The following is an 18,021-nucleotide window of genomic DNA, read 5'->3' on the forward strand; positions in this document are numbered from 1 at the left end:
AGAAATTAGCATTAGCAGACCTTAGCCAAACTGGTTAACAGTCATCTGGTTTCAAGGGAAGAGGTGACAGAGCTGCAACACTTTTGACTGCCTTCCACTCCTACCTCCCACAAAACACTGGTGATGTATGCTGTTGGACACTTCCAAATTATGAAGAGAAATTGTTTTCAGGACTTTAATAGGGGAAAAAAAATAATCTAGGTTTTAGAAAAACTATAGATAGAGCTCCTCTTGGTATGCTTGCAACTCCAGGGCAAGTTTTGTCAACATCAGTGGTATTTATTTAGCCTACTTTTTCCTGGTAAGGTTTATTTTCAAGACTTAGAGTGCCCTTTAAGAACATTATCTCATTTAAGCTCATTACCAATGAATATTCTGCCTGAAGCAGCTCTTCACTGACCCTCACAGTGAAACGAGAGCAAAGGATAACTTGGAAGTTCCTCACTAGCTTTAAAATCATACACTTTTGGCATTGTAAGAAGAGCTTTTTGATTCAGAAAAAAAACACCAGAAGAGGTTATTGCAGCAATAACTGGAAGAAATGTGGTTATGAGGTCAAACAAAGGTTATATTTATTTTTCTGAGCTACCTCATTAGGAAGACACAGCCTGTTTTTTGTTCAGACTTGACAAAAATAAGATTAGTCCAGCAAAACACACAAGTGAAAAAGTGACAGTCCTCTGGGACTAAGCCAAAGCACAGAATGTAGTATGTTTCCCTATACTCACTAGTGAGGAGCTACTCCTTCAAGTAGCTTAAAATGTCACACGATGTTATTTATCTAGATAAGAAGCCATCTACTTAATATGTACCTAAATATCTGGTTACTACATACTTATTTCTAACTTTGCTAAGATTCAGTCTGTGCAAGTCTCTCCCCTACATACACTTTTACTTTTTACTGAAATCTTTTTATCTGCAAAGGAAAAAACGATGATGAATGCCAACTTTAAATACACCAACCAAACAGAAAACCTCAACCCTAGAGTCCTTTTCTGGTCTCTTTGTTACTAAGTGCCTTTTAAAGTCACACATAATTAGCATCCCATTTCATCAATATCGTGTGATTTAAAGCTGGCTTAAGGAGGGGAAACGCCACCATATCAATAAGTATTTGGTAACTAAATAGCCTTAGGAATTAACCAGAAACCATTAGACTTGTTGCAACAGTCTGATGAAGAATAAGAATTATCAAAACAGCCACTGTATAACACGGTTATCACTTCAGCAATGCTTTTGACACTGTCTCTCATAACATCCTCATCAAGCAGTGTGGCTTGGATGAGTGGATGGTGAGGTGGATCAAGAGCTGGCTGAATGACAGAGTCCAGAGGGTGGTGATCAATGGCACAGAATTGAGTTGGAGGCCCATGGCCAGTCATTCTGGGGCCAGTCTTGTTCAACATCTTCATCAACAACTTGGATGCGGGGACAGAGGGTACCCTCAGCAAGTTGGCTGATGACACCAAAATGGGAGGACTGGCTGATTCCCCGAAGGCTGTGCTGCCATTCAGCAGGATCTCGACCAGCTTGAGAGTTGGGTAGAGAAGAACTTCATGAGGAGGTGGGCAAGTGCAGAGTCCTGCATCTGGGGAGGAACAACCCCATGCATCAGTACACGCTGCTAAGGAGCAGCTCTGCAGAGAGAGACCTGAGAGTCCTGGTTGACAGTACACTAACCATGAGCCAGCAATGTGCCCTCGTGGCCGAGAAGGCCAATGGCATCCTGGGATGCATCAAGAAGAGTGTGGCCAGCAGGTCGAGGGAGGTTCTGGTTCCCTTCTACTCTGCCCTGGTGAGGCCTCATCTGGAGTCCTGTGTCCAGTTCTGGGCTCCTCAGCTCAAGGGGGACAGAGAACTTCTGGAGAGAGTCCAGTGGAGGGCCACCAAGATGATCAAGTGACTGGAACATCTTTCATAAGAGGAAAGGCTGTAGGAACTGGGTCTGTTTAGTCTGGAGAAGAGGAGACTGAGGGGGGATCTCATTAATATTTACAAATATCTAAATGGTGGGTGTCGGGAGGTTGGGACATCACTTTTTTCTATTATACCTAGTGACAGGACAAGGGGTAATGGGATGAAGCTGGAACACAAACAGTTCCATTTAAACATAAGAGAAAACTATTTTACTGTGAGGGTGACAAAGCTCTGGAACAGGCTGCCCAGGGATGGTGTGGAGACTCCCTCTCTGGAGGGAGTTTTCAAGACCCACCTGGATGCGTTCCTGTGTGACCTAATCTAGATGGACCTGCTTCTGAAGAGGGGTTGGACTAGATGATGTCTAAAGGTCCCTACCACTCTATGATTCTATGTATGTACACATATAACATATGTATAACCCAATGTACAGCATCCACACAGAGAAATACTCATCATATATACCTGCTTTAACCAAATAATTAGTGGTTGAGCTACACTGTAAATTCTTTTTCTTGGTCTTGCATTGTGTAACCTGTAAATGGATCTGCAAGGATGAAGCCCTGCGTGTATCATGACTGACTACAACACACTGCTGTTCCTGATCCATTGCAGTTTTCAGTTAAAGGTGAGACAACTTTCCTCACAACAGCAAGTCCACTTCTTAAATAGCAATCTTGAAATGGCTCAGACTCAGGTGTTCTCTTAAACTCAATCATGAACTGTGTAAGTCCTTACACTATAACATGCAGCATGTCACAGCGGCCTTGGTGAGAAGGAACATACTATATCAAAACTAAAAATATACAAGCAATTTCCCTTCAGAGATTCATCTACTTCAGGAGTGTGTTTCATCTAAAATGATTTTCCCTTGACACAACTGGAGTGCCAGCATGTCCATATATGGCCGAGTTGCTTTACTGGGTTATTCCCAGTGATGTACGACTGTTCCACAAGCACTGCAGGGTTACTGACCCACTATCTGAGCTAGATCACTTTCCAGTCACATGTCCTTTAGATGTGGAAAAGAAATCAGACTCAGCACAAGCATGACTGTAGTTGTCACTATTTGATGATATTCCGGAGTGCTGAAATTATCCAGATCTTCTGACCATCACCGCTCTGTTTTGCATGCGTGCTCTCTCTCTCTCTTCCTCTCCATATCCAGATCAAGTTCCTAGTGTGTAAAACTTGCTACATAACACAGATCAGATTTGACAAGGGGAGTTTTAATGCTAGCTTCGGTCCTGGATCAAATTCACGCCTAACATTAAGTTCTAAGGATTCTCTCTGGCAAATAATATTTTGTCTCCTTTACAGGAAACACCTGTGGCATCCTACATTTGTAGGTTACTTTATGACATACCTACATAAGCTGCAGAATATGTACAACTTAGTCCTTGATTTAGCAGTTTTAAAATTTCTAGCAGAAGGAACTTAATTTTTGTTTTCAGGACTCTCCATACTGAGTAGGGGACACTATGCAAAACTTGCAACTCAGACTTCTTCTCTAAAAAGCTATTTAATGTTAGAGATTTCCAGCAACCACCTGCGATTTTGCCTTGTATATGGCAACACTGAAACGAAGAACGATTCATTTCTTAAGTCTACTGCATTGGGCTTTTTTCTTGTAAAAGGATAACTTTGACATTACTTTCTAAAGATTCTTAGTGACTAATAAGAGCAATTTTAACTATGAGAGGTAAGGCAATACTTCTCAGAACAGAAAGATCTCCAGCTTATGCAGGTACATTTATTCACACCTTCAAAAAAGACATCATGTTTCTTTATGCAAACGTGGAACCAGCTTAATTAAAACCTCTTATTCTGAAGGAATACATCTGATAATACTCAGCTATCTTAGTTGCCCCCTGAACATTCATTATTCAGAAAGCTGTCTTTTTTTTCCTCCTGTATGCATAAGCTTCTAGCACAGATAAGTCACAATCAACTCAGCTGTAACCCTCAGATTTCACAATAGGGATATCGCTACATTAAGTATTTATCAGACCGAGGCCAAAAAAAAAAAAAAAACAACCCAGTCAAACAAAAAATTAATTTGATAGGTCTTTACTGTCAAGGATATCTGAGAGAGCTGCTGACAATGAGTTGTTAACCTTACCCTTGAGAAGATATTTTCCAGAGAGCTTGTCAAGGATTTCTTTGCCTTGTTTTTCAGAATGTCAAGTTTAAACCTGCCACCACTGGTGGTACTTTCTGGGATCACACTGTTAGAAATGGTCTGTTGAAATAAGCAAGGACATAAATTCAGCTTTGGCAATTCTTTTTGCAATTGCAGACCTCCAAAGACTAGAGCTGCACCAAGTTACACAACAAACAACATACCCTTGGCCTTTATTTAAAAACACAACACAAACAAAATACTCACATTCCACTTCCCCCCTCCAAACAAAAAAGCAAACCCACAAAAATCTGTAGTTAAAGGCACCTTCCCTTCCTAAAGACTACCATGTAAAAGCATATAAATTTAACAACACTGTTACCCATTTCTTTTGCTAGATAAGTTTGTGTTTTAAACTGAAATCAATGCCCTCTTTACCTTTATTCTTCCTAGAAATATCTTTTTGAGAGTGGGGATCAGGGAGGAAGAAAAAAGGCAGAAGAGGTATCTTCACGCTGTAAATAAATCTTGACCTAAAACTAATTGGTTTTCTTTTTCCCTTCTCTTCCTGCCTCCCAAACTTAAAAGTACACCACTATAAATTAAACAAAATTCTCTCTCACAGTCCTCTTTTAACTGTAACACCCAGCTTCAGCTATCCCTGATGATGAACTCTATCAGTTTTTTTAATAGGGTAAGAGGAGGGAAAAGAATAACACACAAATAAACTTTACCGACGGCGCTTCACCAATGTGAATGTGTGTTTTCTGCTTAGTTTCACAGAGCTGGCGTAGATGTAAGATCACTAGTTCATTTTCTTCCTGATCATTTTCAGGCTTCATTTTCTGTCAGTAACAGCAAATGAAAAAAAAAAAGAGAGTTGTTGTCTTTCAAGTCATTATTTGCTTATTTTCCCTTCCATATGTATGTATTCTTTGAAATAAACACACTGGCATGCCAGAGTGCATGATTAGTTTATCAATTTATTAGTTTGTGTGCCTTCACACTCCTGAGCAAAACAGACCAAAACCTTCCATATGAAAAATGTTACATGGAGAGTGCTAAATGTTAAATGCTATGGAGAGAAGGGAGCCTTACATCTACACATTTGGTTTTCTAAGATTGTCTGCTGTTGTATAGCCTTGTAAATGGAATAAGGAATCTGGGAAAACCAAACAGCTGCTACCTTCTTCAGGTAGTTAGAAATTATTGAATACTTTATCTGCCTGAGCACATTTGCTTACAACAGAATCTTGTCTCTGAGTAAGACAAAAAAGAGAACTTCTGAAAATGGCAGATGCGTTTCTGATACCTGCATGTTTCACCTACTCTCAGCTCACTCCCACATCACTTTCAAGCACAGAAATGTGTTTACAGAAGAAGAATAAAGCTCCAAAAAAAAATACTCTGGATATGAACACAGAGTGTCTAGCAGACTCAGGAATCAAAACTTTTCTGACAGCAGTGTATTACATATGAGGTTAGGTTGGAGCATGTTATTTCACTAAGATGTCTGGTGGAAAAAATGGTAAATTATACAGCAGCTACATAACAAAATATAATCAAAAGCAAAAACATCCAGTCCATTTTATCATGGTCTTGTTTAAAATGTAAAGAACAGATTCTAAGATATTACCTGAACACGCTCAAAAATGTCTGCTTGCTCATTATCAGTTAGCGATGACAGATGTCTCTGAATTACAAGTTTGGCTCTTGGCGGATAGAGTCCTGAGAAAAGAAAGGAACATTAAACATTAAAACATTCTAAATTCTCAAAGGATGTCTCAAAACACTTTTGAAAAAAAAATTATGGCAAAAGATGTAATCCTGCATTTGAGTTTATAACGTTGAACATACGATAGTTGTGTATTGGCAGGACACATGACACAAAATACCGCAGGGTTTTGCTAAACCCCATGGGTTTGTCTCTTTCCTTTATCAGTAAAAATTGACATAGCAGTAGCTAAGTGGCTGACTCCTGTGTAAAAGGTCATGCTCCATACCCCACTGATGTCTTCTCTGTTAGTACAAAGAAACCACTGACAGCTGGAAACCTGACAACCATATGGGAGAAGAGGAAGAGAAGAACAGAACAAGGATGTAACTGGAGAGATACTCAATGTGCAGGATACTCAGAAGTTTTCAGATGCTTTTAATTGAAAAAGTTAGATGCATTTCTACACAAAGAAAGGGAAAGCTACAGGTCACGCTAGAGAACTGAAGATACTCTTAAAAGCAAGAACAGCATAAAAGCAAAAAGAATAAAGGAAGGAACTTCTGATGTTCGATAAAGCACACGTGCTCACAGAGTTTGTTCTAAGAAGCTACAAAAGCTGTGGGGGGAAATAAAAGCCCCGAATCAGATGAAGATGTAAGGTTGTTTTTTTCCTCCAAAGTAAGTGTCATTTACAGAAAAAATGCAATCAAAACAGATAAAGATTTTTTCCAAAGTCATGAAGCTCTAGATTTGGCTTCTAGACTCAAAACAAAGCAGACTGATAAAAACATAGAGTCTTCAAGTATAAAATTTATTAAACTACTATTATGATAACAGTTGTTGCCCTAGAGGAGATTTTACTTTGATACTGGATACTTATCCCAGGTTTGCAAGTACCTGTGTTCAAGACGCTTACGCTGCCTTATATAGCAGCCTCTATAGTTTTTCATTGACAGAAGACTTTGACAGTTAAGCCTTATCACTTCTGAAAATCTGTTGTTAAACCCAGAAGATGCCAGTCACAACGTGACAGCATTTCACTCCATTAATATTTTCCACTCTGCTTTTCATCCACCAGAGGGGGGTAAGTAGCAATACTGACTTTTAATGAATGTGAGAACTGGCAATTGCCACCACCAGCACCAGACAAATAAAGAGACAAGGCTACTGTAACATGTTTTTCTGCATACAGCACTTTGCAAGAAGACGTTGCTAGTGACTACAAAAATAAGATCTGGTTATTAACTTTAAAGAAAATTCTATCTTATAAGATTTTTTGCATGTGTTCTGTATACCTCACTTCCAAAAAAGTTTGTCTATTCTCATGTGAAGCCAGGTAGTTAAACTTTATTAGACATCAATCCCCAAACTTCACAATTTATTTCCTCGTAATAGAATTAGGTTTTTGAAGTGCGTTAAGAACAAACACAAAGAAGGAAAAAACAACCCCACACAGGAAAGAATGAACACACAAGAAAGCAAGACCCTTTTTGACCACAACTGTTTTTATGACCCATTTTGAAAGCATGCATCTTGAGGCAAAAAAACAACCGGAACAAATAGAAAGCCAACTGGTGGAGTTCTCTGCTCTGCTTAACATTTAAGAGAGGTATGATGATGAATGAGTATGTATTTATAGCAGAAGTTATACTATCCTCAGCTGCAATATCATTACTGTTATCACCTCCACTTGATTACTGAGAGTGCAAAGCGATGGTAAGAATTGCTTTTTGGGATACTTTTCCCACTGTTCTTACACTGTTTAAGTTGAAAGCATATGGTTAACATAACTGAAATTCTTCCAGAAAAAATCAGAAAAAGCACAAGTAGAAAATAAACTCAGCTGCTACCTTCAATTCTTTCACAAAGTTTGTGCAAGGTATGCATAGGGCAGGCCTCACACAGTTTAATCTGCGTCTTGGCATTTTGCAGAGCTGCAGCAGTGCTAAAGGCTTGTTTCAGGGTAAGCATTACCTCATCAACCTACAGGGAAAGGAGAGAAAAGATAGTATATAAACACAAATGCATGCCATATACATTCAAATTCTATTTATAAATCATATCACAGACAGATGCCTCACAATCAAAAAACACCACCATTTGCTGTCTTCTAAAGAGATCAAGGTTGCACTCCCAGCTTTTTCCCTTTTCTGTGGATGTTCGCCATCTTCAGAAGTTCAACCAGTTAGCGTAATTTTGAGTATCTAACTGCAGCTACTCCAGATTATTGGGCAGGTAGCTGCTATTTTAAGAAGCTACAAGTAAGAATTTTTGCCATAATTTTGCTTGAATATAAGCTGGGTAAATAAACAGCATTCATTTCTTTTTCTTTAGCTTCAGGTTTCTCCTGTAAACTGCACACACTCCCCCTCAACAATTTTCCTCCCACTACTGTTCCATTTTAGCACAAAACCCCACAGACCCATCCTGCTGGCAGACAGGAGCTTCCCACAGCAGTTCACTTTTCTGCAGGCTACTAGACTGGCTACAATCATCAACTAAGAGATAAGTACTGCCAACCTGCCTTGCAGTCAGCCCTGACCTTTCTTTTGCTACTACCACAAATATAGCAGTGCTATGTTCCCATGCAGCAGCACTGGAAAAGCTCAACTTTTGTGTAAGGAAGGTCAAGGTGACAGTGTTTCTCCACACTCATCACACACTCTCCAAGACATTATATACGAAGCACGTGGAGCTCCCCATCTATATCTTAGGGGAATACAATGCTTATTTAAAAGCTGTTTACTTGAGTCTTTGCATTGGCATGGAAAGGGAGAGACAACAGTTTGAAGACAATCTTAGGAAAGAAATCAGTAGTCTACTCCAGAATCAAGGCCTTGCTCTTACCTGCTACCTTTTTTTTTAAAGCAGGAAGAAGAAAGCTGAGATATTTGAGAACAAAATTATAGAGTTTAATAATGAAAATATGCAGATCTTTTTGAGAGTCTGCCACTAGGTGAAAAAAAAAAGCTCTTGAATGTGGAAATCTGAATTAGTTTATACCTCGATATGTTTAGGAGTTTTTTTGGGTTTGTTGTCTTTAAAAAACCAAAACAAAACAACACAGTTTTAAGCACTGACAGTAATTTCTAGGTGCTCTCTCTTAGCAATAAAGCAGGGCACTGAACAGTGAACATCTGTCTCTCGATATAGATTGATATTTTTTTTAAACTGGCAACAGTGCCTCTCCACAGAAGATCCACAGAACAGTGCTAAGCACACTGATTATGATTACACTAAAATCATGAGAACTGTAGCAGACTGTGGCTAGGTTTAGAGCAAATATATACAAGCACACCAACAGAGCCTGCCTGGCAGCAGAGAATCCAGAAAGCATTAGGTTTTATAGCTCTGCCTTGTCACAGTCAAACTGCCACTGGGGTCCCAAGTGACAGCACCTGAAAGTAGCTCAGGAATGTTCATGTCGTATCATACCCACCCATATCATCAGCACGAGAATGTATAAAAAGCTTCTTAAACACGTGGTTTCTTTATACACATTTTAAGCCTTTGAATTATACATGGGCAGATTTATCAATAGGTCAGACACAACATTTTCTGTTAGTACAAAAACAAGAGTTGATTTTGTAATAAGCTCCCATGTTGATAGAAGGGCAGCCTCAGCTACCATTGTACATCCAGGGCTGTTAGTTGTCTGAAGCTTTATTGATGTACATCTATTCACTCTCAAGCTAGTCAATGGATTAACAAATTACATTTTCAGCTAGCTAGAGGAGGGATTTTTAAGTTTAACTGAAAAATAGTTAGCAACTGTTAGCACAGCCCTAAGGAACAAATGTTTCAGAACAGAAAGTAACTTCTTTTAAAGTGTCAGAGCTTTAAAATAAAAATGTAGCAGCCAAAATGTTTTCCTGTTTTATGTCTCACATTATTAAACTACTAGCAATTAAACTACTGGAACTGGCACCTGGAACTTCAGCTGATTGATACATACTTTAGCAAATGTCCAATGGACTTTTTTTAGTTACACACTTCCACACATAATACACTTTTCTTCTTCTCTGCTCAGCTGCTGCTACTTTCTTCACCTAAGGAACAAAGCAGACTACAGGGAAAACGCTAAAGCCACATGGAGGCTAAAAACACAAGCAGGGTCAGACACTAGTTTAAATCCTACCCTGAGAAGTACGTTTGGGTTTTACCATCAGCTTTATTAGTTGATTCAATACATCTTATTACATGTTTAATGGGGAATCAGGTGTCTCAGCAATCAAGAGTTAACAATCAAATGGAAGAGTTAACAATCAGATACAGGGTACAAATATGCTCACAGTCTGCATGTGTGAACTCATCCACTTGGATTTTTCCTAATTGTTACTAACATATACATCAACAGAGCAGCAGGATATGGCTATACATGACCAGAACGTATGCATTTCCTATTGCATCTTTTCATATTCACAACTGAGGTCTCACACCTGAGAAGACACAACCACCGAGGCTCAGCTGACACAGCAGGGTAACAGAAACTCCTATGGTTTAGGAAATGCCTCAAACATCCTCCGATGGAAAGGTTAGGATCATTCATAAATACTCACCAGTGACTCACTTGCACACTGGAACACATAGCAAACATACTGGCTTAGCCCAGGTTCAATAGCTTCCCGGCAAATGAAACCAAAGTGATCAACGTGCTTTATACCCTAAGAGAATTTAAAAACAGCATTAGTGGACTATTTTATAAACAGGTTTAGTTTTCAAAGTAATCCTAAAAATAGTTACCAGACTCCAACACTCACCAATAAAAAAATTCAAGTAACTATAAATGCATACTAATTATCTAGTTTACAAGAATTTATATTTTTGTTTTTTGCAATATAAACTTACATATAGCTCTTTACACAACCAAAACAGAAAGTTATACAATTATAGGACCAGAACTTCATTTCTTCCACTAGCACAAAGGGATTTTCAGGGAAGTGAATTAGCGTCCTAGGCTATATTTGGAACTGCCTCTCCAGCAAAAACTTGATGTAGTGAGCCCACGCTAAAACATGGGACTGGAGTGGTATTGAAGCAGCACCAGACCTGTGCTTTCTTGTAATACAAGTTAAGACTACACCAAAAAAAGCGGGGAATAAGTGGTGACATGCAGAATTGAATCCAAATTCTTAAATTCTTTGAGACCAGGTTACACACCAGTAGTTTCAATACTTACTACACATTACAACTGATATTTTCTTTCAAGATCTCAGTCTAACTGCTTGACAGGGAATGTTGCCTTGCTAAAAACAGCACTGAGAAGATCAAAGAGAGCTGCTTCCTAAGAAGTGCTACACTCCTAGTCTCAATTCATGGAACATGACTCACATTATTAAAGTTTTTGCCAACGTTTTTATCATCTGAGTATGGTAATGGTAGACTTTCTCCAAAAGAAAGCCTAATCCCTCAAGTTCAAATACAACAGAAAGCAGAACAAAATTGCTTGGATCCATCTCCAAAGAAAACACCTATATCGTAAAAAAGGGGAGGAGGCAAAACAACCTGCTTGTCATTACAGAAAACATTTTAGACACAATTGGCAATGCAGTACGTGACAGACTGAACATATTGTCACTACACACTGTAGTTTTTCAAAATACAATTCCAAAAGTTACATTTGTGCTACTTAATACCAAAAAAAGACTCAGACTGCATCTAAGATGGTACAAATGGCTTTAGTTTACTGTAGTCCACACTAATCCTGACTTCATTGAACTCAGAACTGAACTCAGTTTTCTGGTGACAGGTGAAAACTTCAAAAGTGTAGAATGAAAAAGAACAGATGTACATACATATGTTGATCTATATAACCAGGAATTGTTGCCCTCTGTTTTGCAAAGAAACCATATTTACTATCGTGGTTCAGTAAGATGACAGTTCTCCCACTGCTGACAGTGCCTGACCAAGTAAGTTTACTGCTGTCTGATTCCACAGGAGGACATTTGTGGGGGAGAGGGATGTGACACTTGCACCACTGAAGCATAAACTGCACAGTATGTTTACACTCCTCCATTAAGAGTATCTCCATTATATTGCTTTAAGAAGGTGGCCAGACTTGTTGTGCCAGAAGAGCAAAGTTTTTTGTTGTTCTGGGTTTCCTCAAGGTCAGTAGCTGTAACAAGAAAACTTCTACAGCTGTCTGATACCTGAACTTATATTTGCTGTGTTGACAATTCTATGGCGTGTAGATAATGCATTGAATGCAGATGATCAACCATACTTAACCTATAGAATAAAAATACCTTTATCAGGCCAGACTAAAAGAATCCAGAATTTAAACTGAAAAGAACACCTTCTTTTCATCATTTTTAAAGCTTAGAGGAACCAACATTCCTAAACTGCAGTCTCACAATACACAGTAAATCACTGCCCTATAAATCTGTAACAGAGAAACCCTGTGGCTAGCACAGAGTTCTTCAAAGAAGTACTGATGAGGTTTATGCAACTGTCATGGGTTTGTGTGGAGCCACTTTTGCTTGATAACACGGGAAGGGAGCTGCAGTGCTGGTCACTGTAAGCAGTTCTCTAAACATTCCCCTGCTTTGAGGTTGACCCATCTCCAGCCAATCTGGCATCTCTGCCATCATTATTTAAGATGGGAAATCTGCAGTGCAAGAGGAGGTGTTAAGAGTGGTACAAGATGGAGGCAACCATGTTTACCCCACAGTCAGAGGAGGAGGAAGAAAGAGCGCTGGACCACAGACCCCTCTGCAACCTGTGTCAAGAACACAGGCTGTGCCCCTGCAACCCATGGAGGGCAATGGCAGGCCTGAGAGCCACCAGCAGCTCCGTGTGAGTGTGCCCGGATGGGCAAGAGACTGTGTGAGGAGGCGGCCATGGCGCAGGCCATGGAGGAGCTGCAGCCCTCAGGATGAATGCACAGCAGAGCAGCCCGTGTAGGGCTGCTAGGTGTGTGAGGTACACCACACTGGAGCTGGGAGGACTGCTGAGGAGTCTGTCTGCCTTGAGGAGAGACAAATGGCAGGAGCTGTCAGGAAAAGACTGACTGAAACCCTCATTCCCTAGCACCCTGAGCTATTCACCAAGGGAAGGAGATAAAGACATCGGGATCAGGGCTCTGAGCCCAGGAAGAGGGGAGAGGTGGGGAGAAGGTGGTCTTAAATGTCTGGTTTTACTCTTCATCATTGTACCACTCTGTGTTGTTTCCTGTTTGTTATGTTTTAGAGTTTTATGTTTTTGGTTGGTGGTGGATAAAATTAATTTCTGTTTTCTTTCCCAAGTCGTCTGATCTGTTTTGCCCAGGGGCCCTTAAGTGGCAATTGAGCCCTCCTTGTCCTTAGGGCATTCCAAAGGCCCTTGGCATTTATGGCTGATCATGGTCCTTTGCTCCTACATGGGCCTAAACCAGGTCAGAAACCAAATCCTTACTCTTGAACAAATTAATGTGTCACTTCTACTGAACATAGTAAAAAATCCCCACTTTTCTAAAGTAGACATTTCGCATTTAAAAATAAAACAAACTAATCCCCCCCCCACCCCAGCATTGTTAGTGCCTGTTTGAGTTATTCAAGCATGCAAAATAACAAGAGCTTTGGTCCAAATGAAAGTGAAGAAGTGGACTGAAAATCTTCACCTCCAAAGCCCAACACACAGCATTACCTAACACTATTTACTGTACACAGCTATTTCACTAACTAAAAGCTAGGCCTTGAAGGTCAGCCATGGCCTCCACCACGCTTTAAAGTATGTGGAACAAAGTTTGTCCTTGCTTAGGACTGCTTTGTTTGGCTATCATCAGTAAGTATGTGCAATCCAGGAACCCAGTGACACCCAGGTGGTGTCACCTTTACTCAAATCAGTACACCCATATAGCGAGAGAAGACTTAGGCTACCTGAAAACTTCACTTTACACATAACTGCCTTAAGAATCTCCTTCATCTGTATTTATTATAGAGCTGTTAATACATCATTGGTTGATTATACTGCCCTGTTCTGTATTTGCACTTACGTTTTCTCTCTACCAAGAACAACACAAATCATAACTAAACAGCAGAGTAAACTTTTAAGGGCCTGGACCTTTTGTTGGTAGCTCAAGATTCCACTTGAGTAACATGTGCTGACCAGTTCTTAATTTGTATTAGCATTGGTAGTACAGTCATACAAGAGCATATTTGTTATTAGCATTAAAACAAAAGCACTTTGGTTTAGGGCATGCCAGGAAGTGTACTTTAAACTAATATAATAATGTGTAAGTAGGCCTGACAAACGTATGTGCATGGCAAATGAAAGAAGGTAAAAAGTAAGACCTCAAAACAGAACAAGCAGGTGATAAACAATAACAAGATAGAAAGGTGAATCCCTCAGCTCTGGCATTTACCTTTATAAATAGATACTTTTACTCATTAACTGGACATAGCTAGATTCACTTATTGCCATATTCTTCAGAAGATGCAGGTGAACTGCTGTTCTTCTGGAGAGCTGATCTGATGCTCTTCTCCTTTCATTTCAGAGGCTTTCAGAAGCTTAGCTGTTCAGAAACAGCACACTTAGAGCATCCTAAGCAGAGATTAAGCTACTTCCAAAATGATAACTAACGCTCTCCCGAAGCAGAAATTAATACCAAGTTTATATTTTGTTTTCTGATCAACAACCAAAGTTGCCACTATGACAGCTCAGATTCGTTATTTTATGCTCATCTTTTCTTTACTTAAGCTCTTTGGGAATAACACTGCATTGTTTTTGTGCAGTATCTATTTGAAACTGCTACCAGATGACTGAAAATCCCAATTTGAATAACAGCTCTCACTCTTCTAGAGGCAAATCAGTACTTCAAGTCACCTGGGAGTGCTCATGAAGCAATCACTGTTTAATATCCAGTTTTAAAATGGCCTTTGAGAGTCAATAAAAAAAATAGCTCAGAATGCTGAAAAAGAATTTTAGATTTTTTTTTTCCTGCTGCCTACAGACCAGCAAGGCAACCCAGATGAAGGACAAATAAATTCCTTTTCTCCTGGTGATCTACATGTTTCTTCTTGTTAACGCTTACCTGAGAACACGAGGAGATATCTTTAAAATTCTTTTCAAGCACAACAGATTTGGTATCTGGACTGATGAGGTTAACTTCAAACCTTCCAACCTAGAGTGCAAGGGGAAAAAAGTAAGTCTAATTTATGACTGTTTTGGAGGCACAACTTAATGTTAATCAACAACAAAAACATCACAATCTAGCCCTTTCTTCTTCACAGAGTACCTTCAGCACAACAGCTTACTCAGCAGGAACAAGAGTGCCATAATTCAGCCTATGTTGAGTAAGAATATCTCAACATAAACAATACATTCAATTGAATAGGAAAAAGACTTGGAAAGAAGACAGCTTTTTTTTTTTCCCCCTCCTTCCCTTTTCTTTCCAAGTTATTTTGGTCCAAAGATCACATGTTTGACAGACACTACTAAAAGCTTTAGTAAACAATGTGACTAAATTAAAAGCTGCAATAAGAAACAGAATTTGAAGATTTTTTTTTTATACACTGCACCACAAATCAGCTGAAAAACTATGTCACTCTTAAGGTGATTTTGTTATAAAACTGGATGAGAAAGAGTAGGTTCTGCAGCAAGCTATCTTTCAGCTTTCCCAAACTCCTTCTCCAGCATATGGAACCTATTCCACAGATTTCAAGGAGTTTTTCAGCTAAATCCTTTTCATTACTGGCGATAGCTGTGGCTTTCTAAAGGGCAATGCATTCTCACTTCAGTTAGCATTTCCCCAAGAGAATAAAAGGCTAGAATGATCTTTAAAGCAAATGGAAAGACAAAACCTAGGCATTTAGCCTCCTGTTATTTTAAGATCCAAAGATCTTTCCTTTTATGGGTCACCTCCTTTAAGTGTCCTTTTGTTTTCTCAATACAAGCTCTGAAGATGTCAAATGCACTTCAGGCAAGAGAAGAAATAACCACAAGGTCTGAAGGAACTCATCTGGGAAAGACAAGCTGAACATTAATACAAATTATCATAAGGAGCCTGGCTCAAACATAAGGCTGTGAAAGCTTTATGTGAAGTTGTGAGCTTCTTTGTACAAAAAGGAGGATTTGTTCCCACGGAAGTCTTCATTGATTGGCTTTTTGAAAGAACACTCACTTTTTTTTTCAGCTAGGTCCTAGACTTCACCAATACAGATGAATCAGAATTGCATATAAAATCTTTATTTCCCTAGAAACTCTGCTCCTGTAATTATAAATAATTTCTCTTTCTTAAATTTTACCTGAGTTCATGAGTTGAGGTGACTTCCTTAAGAAACTTCAGTTACTTGTGTTCCAATTACTTATGAATAGATACATAAATACTTAGGATAAATCATGAAACCATACTGGATCCATACCACTAATCCTGTAGAACTTGTCTCAGTTTCAAACTGCAGAGGGGAAAATATGATGCAAAGCCAACATGAAATTGCTCATCCTAGTACACACCTGGAACAACATTGTCCTGTTCTTCTCAGAATCGGAGGGCTGAACATGACTGGGCGCACTTGCGTGCCTTCTGCGTGGTTGTATTTTCAGGTTTGTGTCATGAACCTTTCTTTGCATAACTGCAGTGACACTGCTGCACCGGGAGCGAAACTCTTGCTGCTCATCAAAGCCAGAGTCCTCTAAAATTCTCTCTGGAAAGGAGCCACGAGTGCTGGCCAGGTTGGTCAAGTTGGTCTGGCTGCCAATGGTAAATATCGCAGCGCGCCCTGTGCTATTATTTGGGCTGTCCAGCTCCTCAAATGGGCTATCCAATGGAGAAGCTGTCACGTTCTCCTCACTCAAGGGTAAGTCCAAACTTGACTCGTTATTTCGCTGCTCATTTAATAGTTTCAGGCGCTGGCGCTCATGAAGGCTGAACTTCTCAATGCAATCATCAATTAGTGTGGAGGGAGCTTTCTTGTGAGCCACTGTCACCTTTCCACAGTACAAGACCTCAAATTTTTGAGAGTCATAGAAGGCATCTTCGCTATCCTTACTTGGTTTGGCATCTTCTTTCAGTGCTGCTTTGGAGACTTGTCTGATGCTGCTGATAACATCGGGAACCTAAGGGGCAGTGTGAAAGGTCTGTTTAGTAGTCACAAATGATAGAACACAATGATACATCCAACATTTGTTACTTTAAGTATTCACACAAGTTATCTCTTCTGTAGAGTGAAGCCACTAGCTTCTTGGGTGACAGTATAAAACCAGTAAGTTCTAAATTCTTTATAGACAATTTACGCAGTGGAAACAAAGCAAACAGCTTTCAGTTTTTGTACTGGAATCTGTTTCAGAGCCTATTTTTTTAAATTACCAGAAGTTCTACTGACAAATGGTCATATCTTTTTTTTTTTTTTTAAACTGAGACTGCCATCTCTTTTCCGTAACCTTCTTCCCACAACAATGTCTCTTCTGATGTAGCTTGCATAGGGCCATCACTGTTTCTCTGGTTTTATTTTCCAGAGCCAGATATTCCATTCTTAGGACAGTTGTGGAATCAGTTTTGTGAAAAAGAGACTGGCAATCCCCATCAGTTTCAACTGCAAGTTTTGGAATACTGTCAGTGTTTTGACAACAAGCATATGGAAACTGTACCAAAGTACCACATGTAATTGCATTAGCTCTTGTTTAGTATCTACTACAAAAACCTCACCCCATTCATCCTCTGAAATCGCTTACTTTAAGGTCACATTTCCCTGCTGTCTCAGTCATAACGCAATTAAGAACACCCAAAGCTGTCTTCTCTGCCACTGTTACCTACAGATTCCTACTATACCCTGTAAGTACAAACTGCATATCCAGTAGAAACTCTCAATTTCAGCCCTGTATCACCCATTCTTTTAAGACCACCTGGTTCAATCACCTTAGCATGTCTGTCTTCAGCATCAATATATTTAATACACAAGGTGCTTTTCCATTTTGCCTTCACAAAACAGGGACGTGTTCAACTGTTGTCCACAGATCAGAGTGATTCCAGTTGCTCTTTTGACAGTACCTACACCTCTGTTTAACCAAATGTCTTTTCACTAGGTCTCATCTTTCCCAGAAGGATAATTAATGGTGTCACATTACACGCATTGCATTGGGGAAATTACTAGTGAGAAATAAGATCAAGAGAGAATATCGATCTCATTGTCATCACCAGAGAAATCAGTTAACACTCACCTAATTCAATGCAATCAACCAACATCTTTAGTATTCCATATAGCTTCTCACCATGCCTATTTGTTTCAAAGCATTTTTTTCTTTAAAAAAAACCCAAAACAAACACCAAATCTGAAGTCACACCTTAGTA

At 39.4% G+C, this 18,021-nt stretch overlaps 1 protein-coding gene across 3 annotated transcripts in view; it reads right to left on the reverse strand.

The window, feature by feature from the left end:
- TBC1D4 (TBC1 domain family member 4) overlaps positions 1-18,021 on the reverse strand; it is a 109,931-nt gene that overhangs the window by 30,330 nt on the left and 61,580 nt on the right. For all 3 annotated transcript variants that reach the window (XM_061995537.1, XM_061995529.1, XM_061995544.1), the window contains 7 exons: positions 16,188-16,790; positions 14,767-14,856; positions 10,316-10,420; positions 7,607-7,739; positions 5,676-5,767; positions 4,774-4,884; positions 4,040-4,159 (listed from right to left, as the gene is read on the reverse strand). In XM_061995537.1, coding sequence (XP_061851521.1) covers positions 4,040-4,159; positions 4,774-4,884; positions 5,676-5,767; positions 7,607-7,739; positions 10,316-10,420; positions 14,767-14,856; positions 16,188-16,790 — 1,254 coding nt within the window. The remainder of the gene's footprint in view (positions 1-4,039; positions 4,160-4,773; positions 4,885-5,675; positions 5,768-7,606; positions 7,740-10,315; positions 10,421-14,766; positions 14,857-16,187; positions 16,791-18,021) is intronic.

Source organism: Colius striatus, chromosome 1 (genome assembly GCF_028858725.1).
Source record: "Colius striatus isolate bColStr4 chromosome 1, bColStr4.1.hap1, whole genome shotgun sequence".
In the NCBI taxonomy this organism is placed as follows: Eukaryota; Metazoa; Chordata; class Aves; order Coliiformes; family Coliidae; genus Colius; species Colius striatus.